The sequence below is a fragment of the Genypterus blacodes genome, unplaced genomic scaffold (assembly GCF_046128005.1).
Source record: "Genypterus blacodes isolate CSIRO-AG114 ecotype Tasmania unplaced genomic scaffold, CSIRO-AGI_Gbla_v1 ptg000204l_1, whole genome shotgun sequence".
NCBI lineage: Eukaryota > Metazoa > Chordata > Actinopteri > Ophidiiformes > Ophidiidae > Genypterus > Genypterus blacodes.
The window spans coordinates 283,134-307,269 of NW_027467003.1; the positions used below are offsets into that span (position 1 = coordinate 283,134).

The 24,136-nt window shown below is 45.5% G+C and overlaps 2 protein-coding genes across 2 annotated transcripts; one reads left to right on the top strand and one right to left on the bottom strand.

Moving 5' to 3' along the window:
- Nucleotides 1-4,108: 4,108 nt before the first annotated feature.
- ppp1r14c (protein phosphatase 1, regulatory (inhibitor) subunit 14C) lies at nucleotides 4,109-19,966 on the bottom strand. Its single transcript, XM_076169463.1, has 4 exons — nucleotides 19,653-19,966; nucleotides 6,427-6,510; nucleotides 6,116-6,148; nucleotides 4,109-4,831 (listed from the first exon to the last, which is right to left on the bottom strand). The coding sequence occupies exons 1-4, from the start codon at nucleotides 19,884-19,886 to the stop codon at nucleotides 4,757-4,759; spliced, it is 426 nt and encodes a 141-aa protein (XP_076025578.1). The 5' UTR covers nucleotides 19,887-19,966; the 3' UTR covers nucleotides 4,109-4,756.
- A 1,034-nt stretch (nucleotides 19,967-21,000) lies between these two features.
- iyd (iodotyrosine deiodinase) lies at nucleotides 21,001-23,705 on the top strand. The gene is made up of 6 exons (XM_076169468.1): nucleotides 21,001-21,556; nucleotides 21,721-21,921; nucleotides 22,265-22,424; nucleotides 22,510-22,666; nucleotides 22,754-22,998; nucleotides 23,064-23,705. The coding sequence occupies exons 1-5, from the start codon at nucleotides 21,364-21,366 to the stop codon at nucleotides 22,934-22,936; spliced, it is 894 nt and encodes a 297-aa protein (XP_076025583.1). The 5' UTR covers nucleotides 21,001-21,363; the 3' UTR covers nucleotides 22,937-22,998; nucleotides 23,064-23,705.
- The last annotated feature ends 431 nt before the right edge of the window (nucleotides 23,706-24,136 follow it).

Consider the following 24,136-nt stretch of genomic DNA (forward strand, 5'->3'; position numbering starts at 1 on the left):
CCTGGTCTAGTCATCACAATATTGCCTCTGCGTTTATCACAGGAGTGTGTTTGCTGACAGATATCCAGGGAGGTTTAGGGTCAAATGAACATAAAGGAATTACATGCACATTTTAGTTGGATGGCTGCTGTGCATCCACATATGTTTACGTTTATCCAGGGTTAATTAGTATAAACCTATAGTGCTTGTGCATTATGCCGACTCACAACCTACAAACAGTAATGACAGTAGTTGGAATAAGGAACTGTTGTGTCCCCCATAGTAGTAGTAAAAGAAGTTATTGAGGATCAATGTTGGCTACAAAGTCAGTGTGTTCTTGAACGCACCACAGCTTTTCATGCATAGAGGGTGAGAGTTTATGTCTTTTATTTATGGCAGGAGTGCTAGAAAATTGAATGGAGTGTGGGGAAATGAAAGAGCTGCCATTCCCAGGACACACACACACACACATACACACACACACACACACACACACACACACACACACACACACACACACACACACACACTGCTGCTATGTAACTGGAACACGTGCACGTACTGTAGGATTTATAAAGTCAAGATAGAAGGTAGTTGCTTGTTATTCAGACTTTCTTGAGGGTTGCAGTTTTGTAACCTTGACAGATATATTTGCACATAGATGTAATATATGCATGAATATGATATAGTATTCATAACGCATAATCTGACAGGAATTGACTTAATCTGAAGCCTTTTACCCTCTTTTCCTACTTTTACTCCCAGAGACAATACAGAGACGTGTCCTTTTTTTTAACCACAATGCAGCAGGTCAGGTCACAGCACCATGTCGCCAAGGCGGCAGGAGTGAACATTCATCCTAAGCTTTCTCTCTCTCTCTCTCTCTCTCTCCCCTTCTGTCTGTGGGGCGTAATAGGAGGTGCTGTGTGGCTGAATTGCCTGTCACTTGAATGATGGAGCAGCTCAGCCACCATGTGTCGCCCGGCATTTGTCTCACGGTTTCGTCGTCTCAGTGTTGAGTTCTATCAGCGAGAAAGAGCCTCAGAGGGAGAGATGCTGCCGGCGTCGCCCCATCGCTCGTCCCTCTCTTTACCCTGCTGTCATCTCTCTCTCTCTCTCTCTCACTGTCCCCGATCTGCTCTCCATCTTTCCCGCTCTCTCTCCATGTCTCCAAGTATTGGCATGATGGATCTCAGAATGCACTGGGGAGAAGGGGAACGAGGGAACGGGGTTGAGGATGTAATGGAAGAGAGTGGGGGATGGAGCGAGGAAAGATGAAGAGAGAGCGGCAAAAATGAAAGGGGGAGGGGAATAAATAAAATATACATTTGAGTCTCTGAGGCTATTTCACTTAAGAATACACTCTCTCTCATGCTGCTGTTGTATTCACTGACAGAGATCACAAAGCTCCATCTCTTTTGATTTTCATTCATTCATTCATCCATGTTCACACATATTCCAGCACGTCATGCCTGTGACAGTGATGTGAGTTCTGTGTTGGTGTGAGATTCGCTGGTGTGTATCCAGCCGACGGAGGGATGGGCGGGGGGCCGGGAGGGGGGGCTCCTGTCCTTAACTATTCTCCTCACATTCACCTCGCAGTCCCAATTATTCAAAGCGTGGTGCACGAGTGCTCGCTGCCAGCCAGCCCCAGCTGTGGAAAGTGGGTCATGGAATTTAAAGGCACAGCCTTGTTGCACCGCTCGCTCACTGGCACCACTTTGCGGCTCTTCCTCCCAACATGCAGCCACGCCATGTTTGCACTTCACTGCAGTGAAATCCACAGGGCTGTTCAGGAATCAAACCACATTCAGGATTCAAAGCTGTGGCATTCTCGCTGAGTGTGTCTCGGCTTTACTTTCCATTTTAAACTGAACCGTATTCCTCCACATGAACTGAACATGAGCTTTGATTTACAGAGAGACCGAGATGTTCCATCACTGATCTCTGTATCATTACTTTTCATTGTGAGAATTCATTCTGGCTGCCTTGAAATGGTCTTGACTGCTTTACTTACTAACAATGTACAGTAGGCCAGTAGGTTATAGAGTCCATATGGGGCCCAGACATGCTATAGATTGTGGCTACTCATGCGTACGCTGAGCAATAATGTCATAGCCCGATGAACCTTTTACAGAAACAGACAGTGTAAACTAGGATTGTGCCAGGGAACTACACTGTGGCTCTGAGAGGGAGCAAACTGGCAACCATCCGGCGCTAATGTGAACATCACCAGACACTCACTCACACACACACACACACTGATGCACACATCTCACACACATCTCAAAATGCAATAATCAAAACCCACATAGATGTCTCCCTCAGTCTAAATGAGGGACAAAGATGCACATTCCCTTCCTGTCCATTACCTCTTCTAGACTGATGAATAAAACACACTCGCACACACACACACACACACACACACACAAACATCTGTTTAAACAGTACAGAGTCATTTTGCATTTTATTATCAGCAAAACAAAACAAGACCACACAACACATTACATTTTTAAAAAAAACGAGAATGCTCGCTGTGGATGTACAGAAAAAACAACAACAAAACTGCAGCTGAAAAACAGAATATTTTAGTCCTAATAATAATAATGATAAAAGGTATAAAAAGGAAAGTGTTTGTTTTTGAGAAATAAAAAGCTTTGGGCCAACAAAAATGTTCCCCTTCCACATGCCATTTTAAAAATACATGCAAACAAAAAGCTTTCTAATATGGACACTTCCAAAAGACTCTCCACGTACTCATAAATTATAAAATATATCAGCCTATTGCCCCTGAACTGTCTCTCAACAGAGAAAAATCCCACGGAGTTCCTAGACACGAATGCCAGCAGATCTTGGGTGCGTGCGAGTCGCCTATAATGGCTTCCACTCTGACTTCGCCAACGTTTCCTCCCACCTCACCGATCCAGAAAACACATCGACTTTATAAACAAATGAAACCATTGCAGTAAGAAAGAGTAAGAAGCCAATTCAGACTGTCTGCACCCAGAAATATCTGCAGCGACGAGGACAGATTCATTTTTCTTTCTTATTTTTTAACAAACACACTCATCTCTGGTGTCGTTTGACAGTGAAAACGCCTTTACACAACCAAAATCTGGGAAGAACATCAAACAGCACCATTATTAAGATTTCCTGGATTCTCTCCAACGTGACAGTCACGTCGTTTTCAACATAAAGGTTCTACAAAGTCGTACATGGTAGCTAAGTCAAAAAAGTTTTTTTTTGCTTGATTATAAGTTCATCATATCTATACTCTTTATCAGTGTTTTTTTCTGTTGTTAGCATGCGAGACCAGTGCTTTGCAAGTGTTGCGTTAAATCAAACATTGCCCTGCTTTTGTCTTTGGCAGCTGCGGGTACAGTTTGTATTTTACATGGCAGGTTTAGGTCGCATTCCGCTATAGATTCAACTAAATGGAACCGGACCAAACCCCATACACAGAGACGTGATTGTACCAGAGCTTACAGGTGTGTGTGCGTGTGTGTTGGTGTGTGTATGTGTGTGTGGTGCACAAAAGAGTAACATCGACAATAAATAACAAAATCCCTCCTCTTAAACCTGCGATTATGCAGTTACAAATTATTTTCTGCAACATGGAAACGTGAACAAGAAACCGTTTGAGTTCTTTTTCCCATCTGAAAAAAAAACTATTACAGGAAAAACGCTGCTTCACACTCCGTCACGTATGAACATTTACAGGGTGTAATACTCTGGTTTGGCACTCTTTGCCTTACACAACTTGTCAGAATGACTCGATCCCTTTACGTGTCAAAGGTTCAAGTGGTGCTCAGGTGTTCACACGCCCTCAGTAGTTAAGGTTCAGTGCTGAGGAAACTGTGACCTGATTCTGAGTGTCCTTGAAGGCAACACCAGCCATTGTTGGAGAGGCGAGCTAGCAGAGTGTTAAGTCAAGCGCAGGAGAACGAAACAGCTACGATGTTTAGGTTTGGGTTTTGTGCTCGCAACCTCAACAACTCAGAGATGTGTGTAATAGCAGAACGTGACGGGTGAGCGGCTGCCAATCATTCAGGTGCTGTAGTCTCACGTGGAGAACTGCAGCACCCATCATGCCTCCATGTGGAGAAACACTGGCTGAAGTCTTTATACGTTTGTTTGTTTTTGCAAAATGGCGACGCCACAAAAGGACAAAACCGGAATATATTTGACTAAACTTCATCAAAATGAAGCCACAGAGCTGCAAGTACTGAGCCAAGAGGCTTTGGGGCTATGAAGGAGGACAAAGACTGCTGAAGACCACATTTCAGTTACATTAACAGTAAATGGCGACGTACAGTGTCAAAACAGCAAAACACCTCAGTTAAAAAAAAGGGAAATGGGAATGGGAAGCATAAATGTGCTAAATGCTAAAGATTTCGTACCCTCTGCGCACTTTGTTGGCGTTTGTATGGCTGTTTGGGTTTACAGGGTCAGCTAAAAAAAAGGCTTTGAAACATGAAATAAGGTGGTAGAACGTTGCACCGCAGCTCCTTTGAGACTTTAAACAAGTTTACCTGTCGAGAGCGACGATACGATAACAGAAACCGCATCACTCAGTGAAACCTCCGAAATGATGAGCGGTGCCGTACGGGATGAGTTTTACGGTACATAATTGCGATTCAAGGGATATTTACTAATGCTATTGTGGTTTTGGATCAAGTTGTGCAGGTAGAGTAAGTGGGGCTGAGATGATGCGGCGTTATGGCTGATTGGCGGCTTAGCGGCTTGGCGGCTCGGCGGCTTGGCGGCACGTCAGCCATTATAGGCCCTTCTTGGTCGGTGCGCTGAGCTTCCTCATTCCCCTTATCCTGCCCAGCAACTCACGAACAAAGTCCTGCAAAGAAGAAGAAGAGAGGCTAGGTTAGAAAGACACACACACACACACACACACACGAGCCTAGTGTGACTGCAGCTTAAGTACATTCCTTGTGAGCAATTGTATTCCCATCTCTTCCTGTAACTCATTTTCTATTTTCCCTTTACAAATGTCTTGTTTGTGCTCTTCTGCTGTCACACAGACTGGCAGAACATTACATTTTTGATAAGAAATATCGTACTAAATGATGTAATGCCAAGATGTAATAAATCGGAGGCATTGTGTTGATTGGCTTCTGTGATTCTTAGGAAGTTGGAATGGTGCAGCTGTCGATTTAAAACTTTCTACGTGCCACATGTGTGCAACAACACTTAAAATAGATACAAAGTGGGTGACAAACTGTGCATCTGGTGGCATCGGCCTTTAAAGAAGAGGAGGGAACACTGGATAAAAAGGGCAAAAGTGAGGGGAAGACAAAGACCCTCATCTTCAGCTAATAAGATGGTGTGCAGAAGTCCATGAGCACTCTGTCATTATATCAGTGTGAGTGACACATCTCATGACCTAATTACTGCCCACCCTCCCCTCCAATCCCTCTTTTTATATCTCTTTGTAATTGGTTCTTTTTCCCTTGCTACGTTCCGTTCCTTCTGGAATATCCCCTACATATCTCTCTTCCTCCCTCGCCACTCTCTCTTTTATCCCCCTCTTTTGTTGCTTCATCCCTCCTCCATTGCCGTTCACCTTGGCTCTCCACAGCGAGTGTGTGTGTGTGTGTGTGTGTGTGTGTGTGTGTGTGTGTGTGTGTGTGTGTGAGACAAATATCCCTGACTGTCAACTTGATTGACCGTCCACTTGTCTTTCTTAGCTCATGGTGTCAGCGACCTTGTGGCAGTAGTCACAGACTGACCTAATGCCATTGGGCCACACACACACACACACACATACACAAAACACACGCACACACACAGAGATGACAGATGGGAGTGTCCGCAAAGGAAGGGATTTCTGTCTGTACTTACTGAAATGGCTTAACCCCACTTCACCCAAACACACCACAAGCGAATACACACACACCTTTTAATGCAAATCCTTACATGACAAGATGGTGTTGTGTATTTGTGTGTGTGTGTCTGTGGCTTGAGGACATAAACAAACCACACACACAAGCGCACATGCTGCAAATTGAAGGATGCACAAGGGCGCCGGTCGCGTCTATCTACTCACAACCGCTGAGTTACTGAGTCTGATCACTTTACTGCGTGTGTGTGTAGATAGTAAAGACACACCAAACACACTCACCTCTGTTGGTTTATAGCAGTCTATTAATGATTCCTGAAGGGGAGACAGAAAGACGGGAGAGAGTGAGTAAGAGCCACGTTCAGGTGTCATCACAGACTTGGATTTATTCAGTTGTAAATGAGAAAAGACATTTTTCTACACTGACAGGAGCCTGAACACACCAGCATGCTTCCATCTCAGACATGGAATGCTGAGATATGAATGAATGCCGAAGAATCTGGAGTTAATTGTGGAACATTGTCATATATCTACTGTATAACCAGACGACTGAATGGAGCCAGACATCGCTTATTTAAGTAGGAAATGGCTACCTGCAGTTTGATGGCTCGATCGTCGTCGCTGGTGACCTCCAGCAGGTCGTCGATGTCTATTTCCACCTCTGGCATCTCCTCCTCCTGCAACACAAACACACACTCCAGGTTAGTGTGCGGAACAGAGAGTAGGGCACAACACTGGAATTATTGTCATGTTTTCCCCTTTTAGAATTATGTCTCTCTGGCTTTCGCTTGCCAACACTCCATTCTGTTCTGTAATCTAATTTACCCCTGCATCATAAATTCAAGCCCGTATTCACTGTTTCTATGTTGTCTGAGCTCCATACATGCATTCTATTAGCCTGAGAGGATCAGGCATCAAATGGAAATGTCATTGTGCTGAGCCGGGCCTGGCGGGGGGGGGGGGGGGGCCGGGCTGCATAGCGGCTCCGTGGTTCGATGCTGTATTCTGTTTGTCGCCACTTCAAAAGGTCTGCCTGGGTCTGACGTTGGTGTATTTCACCATAGGGTTGGCACAGTGGGATCTTACGGGCAGGCGAGCTCGGTCAACCCCGCCCAACCCGACCGCTACATGACGGATCGCCCAAACTCTTCCCTCAGGGGAATTAGAACCACACGTACAGCTGACGGTGACTTCATCAGCAGCTGCATTGATTACAACATCCATACAAGATGGCAAAATGTCGCCACATAGATGATAACTACTGAATAAAATAACTAATAAAGCTGTACGGGTTGATCGCTCGCTGCCATTAACCAGGACTCTATATGTGTGTGTGTGTGTGTGTGTGTGTGTGTAGCTCAAAGACCCTTCTGTGTGCGTTTGAGTGTTTTAGCCTTGAGCTTGCACTGGTATTTAGTTCTATCCATCACAGGAGGCAGGCAGAGGAGAGGATTCTCAGCATTAAAAGCTCAGTCACTGTGATATCAATGTTGTGTGGGTGGGTTGATGTGCGCAGAATATGGAATCCGCTCCAAATGAAACCTTTTATCAGTTACAGTACATTGCTGAATAACAGACAAAGTGCAAGGTGCCATACATCTGACCAGTATGTTTAACAGCACGGATTGTGTTTGATCATTTGGATCAGGTTTTACATATCCATCAAATGAACGCTGAAGAATATGTGACACCGGAACAATAGCAGCATTTCCACTTCAAAACTCACACCCAGCTCGCACACACACTTGACACACATTCGCACAAAAGGCTACTTGAGTCGCCGGCACTCTTCAGGAAGAAACGTTTACACATTTTGCATATTAAGCATCTCGGTCCCTTCACAGACAAGCGTGTGACCTCTGATCCCTTTATTAGCCAGCAGGTCTCGGTCTGAACCTCTTTGTTAAGAAAAGGGGAGAAAGACAAAGAAACGAGGGAATGTAGCAGAAGGTATCAAAGCCTGTTTGAGAGATGGCAACATTTTTACATTCAGATTTTCACTTGTAACAGATTTACAGATTGTCTTGATGTCTTGAATGTACAGCTGAAGTAGGTCACTGACATCTTTATGACATTTTTGGAGGCATTTGCTGTTAATTTACCACATCCGTCTGCCTGGTGATCTCAGTTTCAAAGGGACACTATTGGAACTATGTGGTATTTTTTCAACAGCTAAAGATAGTTAGGATAGAAGTTATGCACACCACAATAAAAAACTAAATGTGTCCTCTATCGTATGTCCGCAACATTCTCTCAGATACCTCACATTATCCAGCGACACTGTAGAAGCTGGGAAGTGTGTAAGAAGGATTGCAGGAGTCGCTATGAGACAGCTTTAGAGGCTTTTGGTTGTGTTCCATTGATTGTGCTCTGTGGTTTCATGAAAGTTCATTCAGAGGCCTAATGAGCGGACTGAAGCTAATGGAAAATGCCTCCAAAATGATTCCAAAAACAGTGACCTAGTTAGTTAGTTTCCTGAAAATTCCTTAGACAGATAAACAAATAGCTGGAGCATTTCCCTCATGGTCAGGCCAAACATTCTTATGATTTGACATATTTGACTTGAGGTCGCGATGTCGCACACAATTTCCGCAAAGAATGAGCCTGTAAATCAAAAATAACTTTATTAATTTTGCGGAAAGATGAATTTGTTATAGCAGAATCTAGAGAGCACACACACACACACACACACACACACACACACACACACACACACAGGCATAAAACAACAGTAATGGGTGTCCTCCTGCTTGGCCTACTGGTCTGCTTATAGAGTAGAGAGCTGTAACCTAATAATGGTGATGAGAAAGGGAATTAGAATGACTGACAGTGAGGCTTCCATCAGGAGAGTCAATATAACACACTGACCTACACCGTGGAAGGTTATCTATCAGATGTCAGCAAGTTACTAATTTTGACTGTGCATGTGTGTGTGCGTGCATGTGTGTGTGTTTGCTCCTGACTTCCACTTGTCAGCCAGTAGTCCATCACCCGCTCCCGCAGTAATTGGTGATGACTAAGGCAAGCACAGGCTGTGTTTGAGGCACGACCTCCAGCAAACGTGAAACGCACACACTCTAGCCACAAACACACACACACACAAACACGCACAGGCCGACATTTTGCCACCATCAATATTCCAGAGAGAAAGCTCACCACAGGGCTTTGTGTGTCTCTGTGTAGCTTTTACAGGGAGTGGAGCGTGATTTACCACGCACAATGTCACAGTCACACGCTCGACGGGCAGATGCACACACAACTTGTTGTCGTCCAACTGCTGATTGAGAGCCTAAAATAGTTACACTGGGGGAAGTAATTTTCCATCTAGACAGCAGTGGAGGTGACAGAGCGACAGCACACAATGCCAGGAGAGAGACAAGAACAGTGACAAGAACAGACACACACACACACACAGAAACACACTAGTGCTGAACACAGGAGACAGGCTGAATAGAATACAGGCTGAGTACATCCATCCTGGACTATATAGTATAGGAGTGTGAGGTCCAGTGTCCTAATTGCACATTCAATTATAATGTAAAAATTACATAATATGAAGCCCAAGCAGACTAATGTAACTTGAGTTTTGTAGTATTACTGTAATTGTTTACAGCATTGGTGTATAGATATAATCCTTTAATATATGAAAATGGAAAATAGTATATCGTCTGTGTAAAGGTTGAGGAGGATAAGTTTTGAATAGGACGAATGTTATGAAAGCAGCTTTATTTTGGCTCGGCATTGAACGGAAGGAAGGGAAAGAGAGAACATGAGGGCATCTGTGTGTTTGTTGTGGACCAAAGTGTCTGTAGACATGTGTGTCAGGCTTGTTTTGGGCAGGCATGAAAACAGCCCGCAGTGTTTTCAGTCTGGTTTCCCTCTGCGATGAGGCGAATCCAAACCAACGTGAACAGCCTGACACGTTGACTCAGCACAGACTCTGTTCAAACACTCGCCACAAAGAGTCAAACGCCGTGTCACCCGGAAAACGCTTCAGTGGGCCGCATGATTCACCGTTACACCTTTTCAAACTCGTGTGAACAAGAATTTCCACTTACATAACAGCAGCAGAGACGACCTGAGGAGATAATTGCTTTCTAAGGCCAGACATGTAATTATGTTCCATCGGTTTATTCCTAAATATAGCCGCATATTAGTGCAAAGTGGTGTTATTGATTCATTAATGACTGTTTAGCCGCCCGCTAGCTTTTGTTTGACACAATAGCTGTCTGAATTACAGGATGACGTTGAATCATTTCTAAATGTTCATAAGATGAAATCTGAAGCCAACACAGATTTACGCTGTTGCTAAACTTTACTACATGTTATTTTAGCAGTCAAGCCATTATTTTTACCCCCCTTTCTTAAAGGCAATTTAGTTAGTGGGCTGTTAGCAAGACAAGCAAGTTTTGCTCTGATAACCAGGTGAAGATACTTAAAACCCTGTGTGTTAGCAGGCTGCTCCATCCACAGTTTCAGTGGCATCAAGTGCATGTGTGTGTGCACACAAGAGGGTGAGTGTGTGTGTGTGTGTGTGTGTGTGTGTGTGTGTGTGTGTGTGTGTGTGTGTGTGTTGCTTTGTCCCAATTTGTGCAAAGAGCACTGGAACATTCAGTTTCTACCTCCTGTAATGGTATATTCAAGCTTACTGTGTCCCAATATGGAACACGAACACACACGCACACAGACACAGACACACATAAAGCAAAGACTGATTCAATTTCAAACTGATAGACAATAACTCCTACTCCTCTGTAACCTCTGTTCTATATGTAAGCGATAGCACAGAACTGAGGTTACAGACTGCCGTTTCTCTGTGCTAGCCTAGCAACTGCGCTGCTACGTCACCAACGGCAGCTAGCAACATAGTACAAGTTCAATTGCGCATTTCTAACTGTGAAATGTGACATTGTGAATGAGACCATGTCTTTCGGGATGCTAATGTTGATGCCTTGTCCCTTTGGCAATGCTAAGGCTAATGCTAGGTTGGAGCAGCTAGTTCCAGTGCTAGTTAGTAATGCTTGTTTGTAGCTTTCGCTGATTAAGAATGGAGAGAAAACGGAGTGAACAAGGGACAGATAGAGACAGAGAGGTGAGAGATGCAAAGGCAGGAAGAAAGGGAACAGGAGAAAGAACAGTAGAGTGTGTAGGCAGGTGTGTGTGTGTACGAGAGGTGTGCTTAGAAAATGCATAAAATGCTGGAAATAACGGAGATTGGGGAATACACAGGTAAGTGGGTCACAGTGATGATGAGGCAGAGAGGAAGAGAAGAAACCTCACAGCTCAGCTTTCTCTCTCTCTCTTTCTTTCTCTCTTTCTCTCTTAGCGATCATCATGTGGGATGTAGTCATCTTAGGAGACAGGGAAAGTGTCTTTGAGATAGAGTGTATGTGAGAGAAAGAGAGAGAGAGAAAGAGAGAGAATGATTGAAGGATCTAGGTGAGCGAGAGGACAAAGACAAACTACAGAGCATGAGAGAAAGACAGGAAATGATAAGGAAATGGAGAGAGAGAGTTTGTCCGGAAGTCTGGAGAACGTCTGGAGCTACAAAGTCTGACATACTGTACAACACCATGAAGTCTGCTCTGTCTGAAGGTTAAGATCTTGGAAATCTAGTTTGCTGCATTTGCAAAGTACTCAGAGCAGCAACAATGATGTGGAACGGTAGGAAAGAGTCTTCACCACCACCACCACCACCACCACCACTCCTCCTCCTCCTCCTCCTCCTCCTCCTCCTCTTCCTCCTCCTCCTCCTCCTCCTCCTCCTCCTCCCCCTCCCAGCAGCCTTTGAGCACCTGCCCCCTTCAGCGAGGCACTTTGCTGAAACCAAGCAGCGCGGATGATGCGACTTCCCCGGGCGAAGTGAGCTGCCGCAGCAAAAGCTCTGGTACGGCGCTGATTCAGCTGTACGCTCCACAGGACATTTTACATCAGAGAGGAGAGCTGTTCATGCTTAAAAGGAAGATTTCAGTGAAAAATGTTCCTGCATACTGCATTTTTGTCTCCAGCAAGGTTACACCAGACCATTTAGAACTTTGCATTGACACGTACCAGTAATATCAGGTCAAGTCTCAAGTCTTAAACATTGGGTTTCGGGTCCTAAGTCCTCATGAGCTCTATACCATATTTAATTCCGGCTAAATTATTAAGTATCATTGTGTTATTATTGTTGAAAAGTGCTTTATGTGATTCTGTTTCACCCATTTGTGATTCAGGTGTTTGTGAGTCCTCTTCCTGTGTTTAACACATAGAGAGTATCTTCCCTGAGGCCTGCATATTGATGGCTGTGGCCCACCGTGAACTTTCCCTCAGTGTAAAGCAAAGCTTCCGGCCAAACTGGGCTGAAGACGTCAATAGCAGCGGGGTCAGGAGCAGTCAGCCAGCCAATCAGCCAAACTATCAGCTAGTTAGTGCAGATAGTGATGGATTTTGTAGATTTAGAGCGGCACCATTAGAAACAATTGGAAAGACAAACAGTATCAGGGTTTCCTTTGACATAGGACTGAGAGGGTCATACCTTATGTTTTGGAATTTGCATAGATTTTATTTTTGAGTAAATTATGATGGCTTATTCTTACGTTTTCGTGAAGACTTACATTCACAGTTCCATTAATAGCACCTCAACTGCCCGAGCCAACTTTGTCACTCTGGATTCCTGTAGACGAGCTGATCGGACTTCTTGCCCAACACTTATTAGAGATCAATGCAGAACAGTTTGACTGCATTTCAGTAGTGTGTCCAGCAGAGAGCACACTTAGCTTGGCAAAAAGGTACTGTAAAGCAACTGTTGATTCAGATCCCGGATGTCCTTCTACCCAGTATGTGGAATAAACTGACAAATATCTGACATACATAGATTTCTGATCTGGAGAGTGAGAAGCAAAATCTGTAGTGTGTACAATCATAGGTATTTCCTGGTATTTAGTTTGTATGTGCAACATTTGCCACTGCACCAACCCACAACTTCCCAAAACTGTTGCATGAAGTACAGTTGAGTCACTAACGTATCTGTCTGCACATGCCAAAGTAGACAAACAAGTCCACTAAGGACCCAAAGGCCCACACCCACTGACTTTGAAAGTCAAAACAACAAATCTCTCCCTCTTTCCCTCATCTCTTCCTCCCTCGTCTCCCTCACACCCCCCAAACACACGCACAGACGTGAATGAGTGCGTCAGTGTTTGTACACAGCCAGTTTATAAATGGCAGAGGTCTGTTGACAATGAACCCAGTGATTAGCAGCATCGTCTTGGGATGAGAGATGTCACACAGAGACAAGAAAGTCAGTGTGTGGCTGTGAAAAGTCTCTCCCTTTCACCGTCTCTGGGCCTTTTTCTCCTTTGCTGGTTTTGCACTTTACCGCTGGTCTGTCTTCCAGACAATTTATCTCTTTAGTTTTATGAACATTGGTGGGGGAAAAAAAACATTGAAAACACACTCCTGGACTGTTTGTTCCAGGTTGAGAAACGACTATGAGAAAAGCGCTCAAATGAAAAACATACGTCAACACATCTTGATGTTTTAAGACCATGCAGCCGCCGCGTCTTCAGGCTTTACAGGCTTTATTTGCGAGTCCTGTAACTCATCTTAATATCCTGCAGTCATTTCTCTCGCTCCTTCGCTCTGTCTCTCTCTCTCCTCGGTGCAGCAGATAGGCCGGATGCGTCTCCCCAGGGTCAAGCAGAGAAAATCTAGAGCCACTGTGAGAGAATTAACACAAAATAACAGCACACTGCAACGGCAGAGGGGCTCGCCGGAGGATTAGATGAGTTTCCTGCATGTAGAGCCGACGGTGCTGATTAGATATTGATTGCATTTGGGGCCGACATACGTCTCATTACTGTGTTCTGCGTTGTACTTATATGCGATAGGGGCATTGGCTTACAGAAGGAAGGAACAGAGAGGAATAATATGCTGGAGGAGAGAGGAGGAGAGGATGAAATCCGAGCGGGTGTCCCAGTGGGTCAGAACAGTGGGAGAGGAAGGGTCAAGGCGGACAACAGGATGGGAGAAAGACCATCTTTCCCTCTGGCTGGGTATTTGACACCCAGTACGTGTGTGTACGTGTGTGTGTGTGCCTCTGTTTAAATCCGTTTGAACAGCTGCTCTAAAACGCCTCCTTGTCAGCACCTCTGATTTGTGTGGCAGCAGTTTAACGTGCATGATGCAGGTGCGATATGAAATGTGTCAACACGCTCAATACCGACTAACACACACACCAACCCAGGGACACACACAGGGACACACACATTCCTCCTCACCAGGCAAACATCTATTTCCGTCTGTTGCAATTTAAATGGCAGTTGGATAACCGCCTGCCTCCCAAAACAAAAGGAAGAAATTACCTTCCGCCTGCAGATCCATAAACACATCAGAGTCGCTCCTTAAAACAAACGCGCGATTGATCGGCTGTAATTTCCCAGCGGGTAGATGTGTCAGTGGCTGTAACGGTTGAAATAACAGTGGCTGATCATGATACCCCATTTTGAAATAATGAGGTAATCAAGTTAGGCCCACTTCCTGTCATCAGTCACAGTGAGACGCGTCCAACTGATCAGCCGATGAATTACGTCCATCAAGTGACAAGAGGGGATAAACGCACTAACAGAGGTCGTTTACACGGCGACAGCAACCTGCATGACAAAACCACATCTCTGTTTGTGTGTCTATATGTGTGTGTGTGTGTGTATGTTTCCCATCACCAGGCTGTGTGTCCCTCATGCTATTCCTATACCCGCTGTATTGAGGATTGCTAGTGATACGGCTTGAATTCCTCTGTGCTACCCTGAGAGGTTTACGTGATACGAGGGCTGATCCTGTTCCCAGCAAGAGGAGACGCAAAACAAAAGCCAGCAAGGAGAGAGGGAAAATATTGACAAGGTCATTGGAGAAGCAGGGTGTGTGTGTGTGTGTGGGTGGGGGGCAGCGGGAGAGAGTGAAGGGGGAAGAGAGAGGGTCCAGTGTTAATACTAAAAGGCCTCCTTATCATGGCGATAACCCACAGGAGCCTGATAGACTGACTATTATCTATAAGAAGATGCTCATATGCCTGTGTGCGAGTGTCTCCTATTTCCTATGTGTGTTTAAGTGTGTGTGTGTGTGTGTGTGTGTGTGTGTGTGTGTGTGTGTGTGTCACATGTCATGCAGCTTGACCGCGCATACTGTACAAACATACCGTCCATTCCCGGGAAGTACCCCAGACTGCCTGTCAGCCCGTATCTGCCGCACGACACAAGAAAGCCTCATCTCAACAATTCTCCCCTCTCCACACACACACACGCACAAAGACACAAACACACACACCGGCCTTAGGGCAGAGCAGTATGTGCCGGCAGCGTGTGCGCTTGTACAGATGAATAACCTCCATTGATTGGTGCTCTATTGACGCTTACTGTAGCTGTGGAGATGTAGGACATTACAGTTTCTCTCTCTGCACGTGTCCTGTCCCCCCAAAAACACACACAGCAAACACACACACACACTGCAGAGTCTGCTAGCCGACAACAGATTTACCACTCTATCAATCTCTGTCTCTCTATTACTCTCCCTCACACACACATACACACACACACACACAGAAAGACAGATCTGCCTAATCTGCCCCGGCCTCCCTTGATTGTGCGGCGCTGCTTTCAGACAGACAGACAGACAGACAGACAGACAGACAGACACACACATCATCACTCCTGACACATCGCAGCTTTTAATCCCCTAAACTGGAAGTTAAGCATCACCGTAGCAACCACACCGGTCTGAGCCAATCTCCCTCTCAGGTTTGTTGGAGAACGATGAAAGACAAAGAGGCATTCCTATATATGGTGTGCCTGTGTCTCTCTCTCTCTCTAGCTCTGTTTCTCTGCGTCTCTCTCCCCTCCACACTGTTCTCTATGCTTTTGTCCTTTGAACAGCAGAATGAACAGAGGCAACCTGTCCCTGGAGAACAGACAGAGCAGAATCCATCGCTCACTGAACTCCCCTTCTGCTACCCTATAGCGCTATGGCTCAGAGAGAGAGAGAGAGAGAGAGAGAGAGAGAGAGAGAGAGAGAGAGAGAGAGAGAGAGAGAGAGAGAGAGAGAGAGATTTCATTTGATTCAATAATATTTTCGAGCTGCGATGCATTAAGTGACCTGGTAAAACGCAGCGTTATGTCTCACACATGCAGCATTTTTCCAAAGAGCCCAGTCTGCAAAGGTGTCAGAGAGAGAACGAGAGAGAGAAACACATTATGCTGAATTAACCCTTTCTTTAGCTTCAGTACCAGGGCGCGCGCACACACACACACATATGCGCGCCATGATGTTCTCGACCCCAGTATCAGGTTTTATCATGAAACCAATACAGACCCTGACCTTTAAGCCAAATCAGCAGTCTCTCCCTCCATCTCTCCCTCCATCTGTAACACACACACACACACACACACACACACACACACACACACACACACACACACACACACACACACACACACACACACACACACACACACACCTCCGTCTGTCTAGCGTCTGAACACAGAGGTGCGACTTCCCCTTTTACGGTCCCGTCGCCAAAACACTACACCAATAAAAAAAAAAGGTCCACCCCGTCTAAACGACGCCTTGCCGCCGTCCGTCCATCCTCACCTCCCACAGACAGACGCCACGATGAAAGAGCCTCAAAGCTACTGCAGAGTGAAAATGTGTCAAAAGCATGATGTAGGGGATTCATTAGCTAACTACACACACCCCCCACCCTGCCCCCCGCACCCCCCAAAACGGCTGAAATCCCGCCAGCTTCCTTATTGTTCTACCACGAGTCAACACCTCCTGCTAACTCCAGTATCCCAGCAGCCTCAGCGTTACCAGGCTGGCCAATGTTTAAGCAATAACAGCGGCGGCGAGGGGATTATCCTGCGTTTATTGTCTTGGCGTGTGATAGACGCAGAAGGAGGGTGAGGCCCACTTTTACAGTTTCAATATTTGCTTTAATGGCACTTAATGCACTTTTCAAAAGCGCATTAAGCGTGGACCCAACTCAGCATTTTGAATCTGCTTTCTTATCAACATCAACATGTAACATCGCCTTGTTTGCCTCAGTTTACCACCCTGTATATCTTCCACCCTGCCATGTCCGTGAAAGCCTTCCCTAATCCCTATTCTCCAAACTAACAATTGGAGAGAGAGAAAAGTGGAAGTAGTTTGTAAAACTGCCTAATGGCGTTTATGATTTTGAGATTAAGTTGCTGTAGGATAACACGCTGTGAAACCATGCAGATGATTTGGGTTCAAACCCTTTCTGAGGCTATGGTGAACAGATCAGTATCCAACTAAACTGCTGTAACTTCATGTAGATGAGCTTTTTACAGGCTTATCAGTGGTTTCCTTGGATCAGGTCATGTGGATCCACTCAGAGGCCTCAAGGACGTAGTAAGTGAAAACTAAATATAAACGGAATGCAACAACAACAACTACAAAAAAGTCGGTGCCCTAGTTTGTTTGTAAATGACGTAAAAACCATGAAATTCTGTTCAGCGTCGCCTTAAGATGTGTTTTCGCTCATGTGTATTGTGTGACTCTTTGTAATTTGCCTGCTTCACACACGCGGCTCCTGTTTCACACTTTGTCCCCTCTGGGGAGCAGATTTCTCCCTCCTGAGGTTTCTTTCCCATTTTTGCTTACATGCTTAATGGAGAGTTCCTTGTCCTGTATTACAGAGCTCCAGCTGACCTGGGGACCTGTGATGTTTATATAAATACACTTGGCTCCACTCGATGATAATACTAAGAAGGAAACTGCATCTTGTGATTTAACACAGAATGCATTTGACTATTTATATAAATATGTATCTGCGTTGAACAAATCACAGGGTTAATTCAAAACCCTCAAAGGGAAACTTGTATTTGTCGCCTGAGGTAAATGAATACACAGATGAGACGGGACAAGTTGTCAACGCCACACATCAAAACGACCCGCGACTTGTGGATGGCGCACACCTGCTTGACGACGGGCGAGAGCTCACAGCTGCCTTTGAAATGCAAACTGGCTCGCTGTCAGACAGGCTACAGCTCTGTGCGAACGACAGTAGAGCTTTAAAGAGAGGAAACACAGACCACAGCCATAAAAACACCAGCTGAGGGTTGGGCTGGCTTTAAAAAGACTACTTAACAGATGATAGAATCAGGTTTGTGTCACATGAGCTTTGCACTACAGCCTGAGCGGTAATGACAAACACACTCACACATGTTAGTTTGTGACATCATGACATCAATGCTCGAAAGATAAACCACCTCCATCTTACAGCTCAGCTCAGACTGCACATACAGTAACACACATGTGCACACGCTCACAGTTTGGATAGTGTATTTGCTTGCAGTCTGAGTGAGAAACATTTGCATAGTTATGAGAAAAATAAATCTTTGAGCGGTGGAACGACTTCCATGAAGACACACAGAAACACTTTGGTGCCGTGGGTCCTGCTGTGATTTGCTCAGATGTTTCCCCCTCCTGCTATTGCGCTCACACTGCCTGGAACATCTGTAATACAGTCCGACACGGTGAGGATGATCACATGCATGATTTAAACGAAACGCAGCGGCACGTTGTCGTTATGTGTGTGTGTGTGTGTGTATGTGTGTGTGCACATGTGGATGCATGCTGGCATCGCCTTTTTCTCTGATTGGTTGAGTCTGACACAGGCATAGTGTAATGCAAGTGTGTGTGTGCATGTGTGTGTATGCTGATGTATGGGTTTGTGCAAGAAGGAAGGGGGTCAGAGCCAAAGGAGGTGATTGGCTGGTGAGGAGAGTCACAGCATCATCACATCCTTCTTTAACCCACTGCCCTTCTTTCCTCTCTTCCCCTCCCCCCTACTTGGCTGTGGCAGCACACTGTGAGTGGCACCGGCACACACACACGTACGCACAATCATAGTCACCTATAGAATCTGTTCTGTTTCTGCAATCCCATCTCTCTCTCACATACAAACACACACACACACAACCCCTCACCCTTCTCTAAATGTTAAAGAATGCATCTTGTGAGCGGTGGGCAAAGTAATTGAGTTGTCAGTGTGGAGAAAGGTCCTCTAAAGGGGCAGAAAGCGGTTTAAAGGTCAGGGAAATCTCCCTAACGACACAGAAATGAATTCCAGTGATTGATGCGTCCCTCTGCGGAGCAGCAGAGACGCTGGTCTGACAACATTATGCTGCTCAAACGTGTCAAATGTCCTTATTGCTCTGCAGAACGGTGAGGTGGAATGTGCGGCATCGATCCCTGCTGCCTCAATGTCGACCAATTAAACCGTCTGCTCGCTCGATTAAGACCGAAATGCACAGAAATGAACAGACAACCCCCCCCCCCCTCTCTGACTCCCCCTCCCCCCAGCCATTTGCCCCTCTCTCAAAGGAAGACAGGAGAGGAGACAATAATGTCAAAGTCAGGGGGGGTCCATTATCCATTTTATACCTTATTAACCAATCTGATCTGTGGAGACAAAGACACATCACAGGCGCAGGGTATTGATCGGAACATCTAGGCTCATTTGGATAAAGGTGGGAGCATGTTTTTCTGCAGGTTCGGGCTCAGGGATTCTACTGAATCCGGTTCGGGCTGCAAACCGAACAGATCCGTAATTGGGACGCAACTCAAGGGCGTTTAGGTGTAAATGAGCCTCTATACCTGAATGCATGAGGACTGAGTGTTCCGGATCAGTGTTTCCACATTCGGTACACCTGACAGTCTTTTGCTCACCCTGAAGTTCAGCCCAAATGGGTTTTTGGAAGTTCCGGTGCCATGCACGCATTAGTTACATACAGAGAGAATAAGAATGTGCTGCACTGACCTCGCAGTCGTATAAGTCGCTGAGCTGCTCGATGATCCATTCCTCCAGCACCAGTCTTTTCCGCAGCTCTTTCCTATCGTACTTGACCGTCACTTTGCCTTGCCTCTTCTGGACCGGGTCGTCCGCGGTGATGGGGCCGGAGCCCGCGCAGCCTACCACGGCCGCGGGCTGGAAGAAGACGCGGCCGCCGGCGGTGGGCAGCGGCGCACTGGTCTCTGTGCTGGCGGCCGACATTGCTGGGGGGGATGCGGGTGCTTGGGTTAGAGATGCGTGGAGTGTGCGTGGATGTGCGGGGACACGAGAAGGCGCTGAGCGGAGGACAGAGTGGAGCGGAGCTTTTAAACAGCTGCTATTTAAAGCCCAGCGCCGGAGACAGCCGAGGGGGCGGAGCGCACACTGCAAAGCCCCGCAGGTTAGACTGAATGTGGGATCCACGCGTGGAAGCAAGGAAGGAAGGTGTTGCAATCGCTTTACAGCTATAAATGAGAGCAAGTCCACCACGGATTTTGAGAACGTGGTGATAAAAACGCGATATTAGCAGAGGATTTCACTCCGTCTGAGGGGAAACAGAGTGGATTTTCAGATGATGATTTGTGATAAAGCGACATTTTTTACAGTGTGCCAATCAAATTCCCTCAATGGTGCTGAACAGAAGGTCTTTCCCAAATCTGCTCATCTCTGTTCTTCTGCCACCTTGTGTTGTCATTGTTAACAAGCTGACTGGTCCGTGTATGAAACATGGACTCAGAGGGAACTATATTATATTTATATGCTATTAAACATTAACTGCGTTGTGTAATCATTCGTGTTTAATGCTTGAGTAATGCTTGATTTCTTGCATGTAAATTGTAAAAAAAAAAAAAAAAAAATGCGAATAATAAAATGAATATGATTATAAAAAACTTCATATGCACAATTGTGTCATTATCAGCATTGAGGGTTCAAGTCTTTCTCAAGCAAAAGGCTCAAATCCAGGACGAGGTTGACGTCATCAACCTGTGACTCTGGATATCATACATGCATGTGTTTGTTTTTTTAGTAAACACGTCTTTGCAGTTTGTCCTCATCAATCGGTGTGGAGACTTTGATTCACCATTCCAGGCACGGTTTTGCATAAATAAGATTAGAGAAGACTTGAGAACGGTGAGTTGCGCCACCTGTTGGTCGTTGAGGCAATTGAAGCTCAATCACTGGACTGGAACATGAGGTTGAACTACTGTTTGTCACGTGTTCGCCACATTTTTCTTCCCAGCGGATAAACTCGTCAGTATACAATGTCAAGCTGGTCACACCGGGACTTAGCAGTTTACACACACACACGACAGACAAATGTGTTTATGCAGAGTTTGAACCAACGGGTTTTAACATTTGGAGCAGTGGGCAACAATCCTAAAGAAGGTGGCAAGGTGCCCATTGACCAAGCATGATGACCCAGTTTGTGATGACTCGGCTGTTTGTGCTGCTCTGAGAGCTCTAGAGCTCCTCTGTTCAACCAGCATTTCTGATCCTGGATCTTACAAACCAGCATCAGCCCACCGTGTCTGCCAAAGCAAATAACAGACAGGTGACTTGGTTAGCGAGCAGCAGCAGCAGCAGTACTCTGGTGTGTGAAGCCACGCCACTGGACTTTAAGCCAGCTTCAGTGTTACACAACGTCCTTGCAGCAGAGAAAAGCGAGTGACAAATTGATCTAAAGTGAGTGTTTCTCCTCATGGCTCTTCTGACTGTGCTCACACCGGTCCTGGCAGCCGTCCTGTGCCTGGTCATCGGCTTCATATTGATGAAGTTACCAGGAAGGGTGACGAAACCCCAGAGAGGAGATAAAGGGGGCTCAAACACAGACTCTAGACCCTGGGTGGACCAGGACCTACAGGATGGGACAGAAAACACTCCAAGACACGACAGTAAGACCAAGATTGTGTTTGAAATCAGATTTGATGCTTTCTTTCTTTCTTTCTTTCTTTCTTTCTTTCTTTCCAGAGCATCGAAGTTAATCAGTGACAATGAACCTAAAAGTGTAGCCTACTTGTCAATGAATTGTCATACCAAACTACTGTCACCATTCCAGAGGAAGAGGATTGGGTGGACGGCAGTGAGGAAGAGGAGGATTTGTCTCATGTGCCTTACTCTCCTCCTCGTCACCCCGCGGACACGATGCTGGAGAGATCCCAGGATTTCTACAATCTGATGAACCAGCGGAGGTCTGTGCGGTTCATCAGCCCTGAGCCGGTGCCACGGGACGTCATAGATAATGTCATCCTCACTGCAGGCATGTGTGTGTGTGTGTGTGTGTGTGTGTGTGTGTGTGTTTGTGTTTGTGAGGCGAGTTCATACATATCTGAGACACATAAATCATTTGGAGGTTATCTACTTTTCCCTCAGCTATCTTAGACCTTTTGATGCACATCATCTCATGATGTGCATTGTAAGAAATGGAACATAACATTTCAATAAGTGATGAATCAGAATCAAAGTTGACACACAGACAAGGATTTAAATGACAGAAATTGAAAAACTAACTAAGAATGTTGAGATTTTGATCCATTTCTATCCTCTGTCTTTCTCATTTTTGTGTGATTCAACGCCGGCCGTCCTTCCTTCCCCGTGGACAGGCACTGGCCCTAGTGGAGCTCACACTCAGCCCTGGACCTATGTGGTGGTATCAGACCCAGACACCAAGCACCAGATCAGACTGATCGTGGAGGAGGAGGAGGAGCTCAACTACCGTCAAAGGATGGGGGACAAATGGGTCCAAGACTTGGCCAAATTCAGGTCAGTATTAATGTGATCGATTTGTATTGGATAGATAGATAAACAGCACCTGTGCCTCTCATCTTCATCACCCTTCCTCCTGCAGGACAAACTGGATTAAGGAGTACTTGGATGTTGCTCCATACCTGATCCTCATCTTCAAACAAACCTATGGGATCCTACCTCAAGGAAAGAAAAGGACACACTATTACAACGAGATCAGCGTTTCCATCTCCTGTGGAATCCTGTTGGCTGCACTGCAGGTAAAGACTCACACCACTTTAAGCATATAGTCTGCTCTCTCATGAAAGATGTTAAGGGTAAATTTCTGCTGTGTCCTTTTTTCCCAGAATGTGGGTTTAGTTACGGTCACGTCGACGCCTCTCAACTGCGGCCCCCAGCTCCGGGGCCTCCTCAAACGGCCAGCCAATGAGAAGCTGCTGATGCTCCTCCCTGTAGGTTACCCCGCCTCTGACGCCACCGTGCCCGACTTGAAACGCAAGCCTCTGGGCGATATCGTGGTGCACATGTGAGAGAGAGAGAGAAGGGGGATCTATGCTGAAGATAAAATGTGAAATGGCCTTCTTACTGCTTTATGCTTTATTGTAAGTCGCTTTGGATAAAAGCGTCTGCTAAATGACCGTAATGTAATGTAATGTAATGTAGTCTGTTGTGACTTGTAAATGTATTAATTGTGTGTGTGACACTTAAGTTCAGCCATTAATGTAAGGTTTCATTTTATGTCATTGCTTTAACGTAGAGAACTTTCTCACACATTTCTTTTCACCTCTCTTTTGATCATTTCTATTGTGCAAAATACCAACTTTACCCCAATCAATCAAGTCTCTATGGAGGCCCACTGTCCACTTTGAGAACCCCTCGTTTATGGAGAGAAAGGGAATTGCATGTGCAGGTTGAAAACACTGACATCATCAAAAATAAATTCAATCTAACATCTGGATGGTTTCCAGCACAAACAAAATGTATCCTGAATTGTTTTCTTTGGCAATGCTGACAATGACATTGAACGCTACTGTAATCCATTGTTGATCCCGAGTCAGTTATATGCCGATTTCATGATGAAAGTAAACAGTTCTAACTTCACTTCTGTGTCCTTACATTGACCTAAGTTATTTCACATCAATGTCCAAATCAGTTACGATCTCTCTTACGGCAGCATCAAGGTTACTAACCAGATGCTCTTTGTTTAGTTTGAGTAAATTAAAGGCAATGCATGGAATGTCAAAATTCAAGGTTTATTTGCTTTTCGTGAGATTAAACTGTGACACTACATTACAAATACACCCGCTTTTCTGTGTGTCATCATTTGCCACATGAGCAGACTTTCCATAGATTTCATTTGCTTGTTTCTCAGCGGGGCATATCTTGTGTGCCACCAGGGGGCGCTATGAGCGGCCCTGGTGGTACGCGTGTACTCCCGGGCTCTTTCCCAAATCTACTTATCTGTGTTCTTCTGCCACCTTGTGTTGTCATTGTTAACAAGCTGACTGGTCCATGTATGAAACACGGACTGAGACGGACTTAAATGATATTTATATGCTATTAAATATTAACTGTGTTGTCCAATTCTTCGTGTTTAATTAGGATTGCAATTCCTCTCAGATGACGTTTCTAGTGCGCCACTAGGGGGCGCTGTGAGTGGCCCTGGTGGTACGCGTGCCCCCCCGCCCGGCTCCTGTAGACGTCAGTAAAGCCAAACAGTAACACCTGTT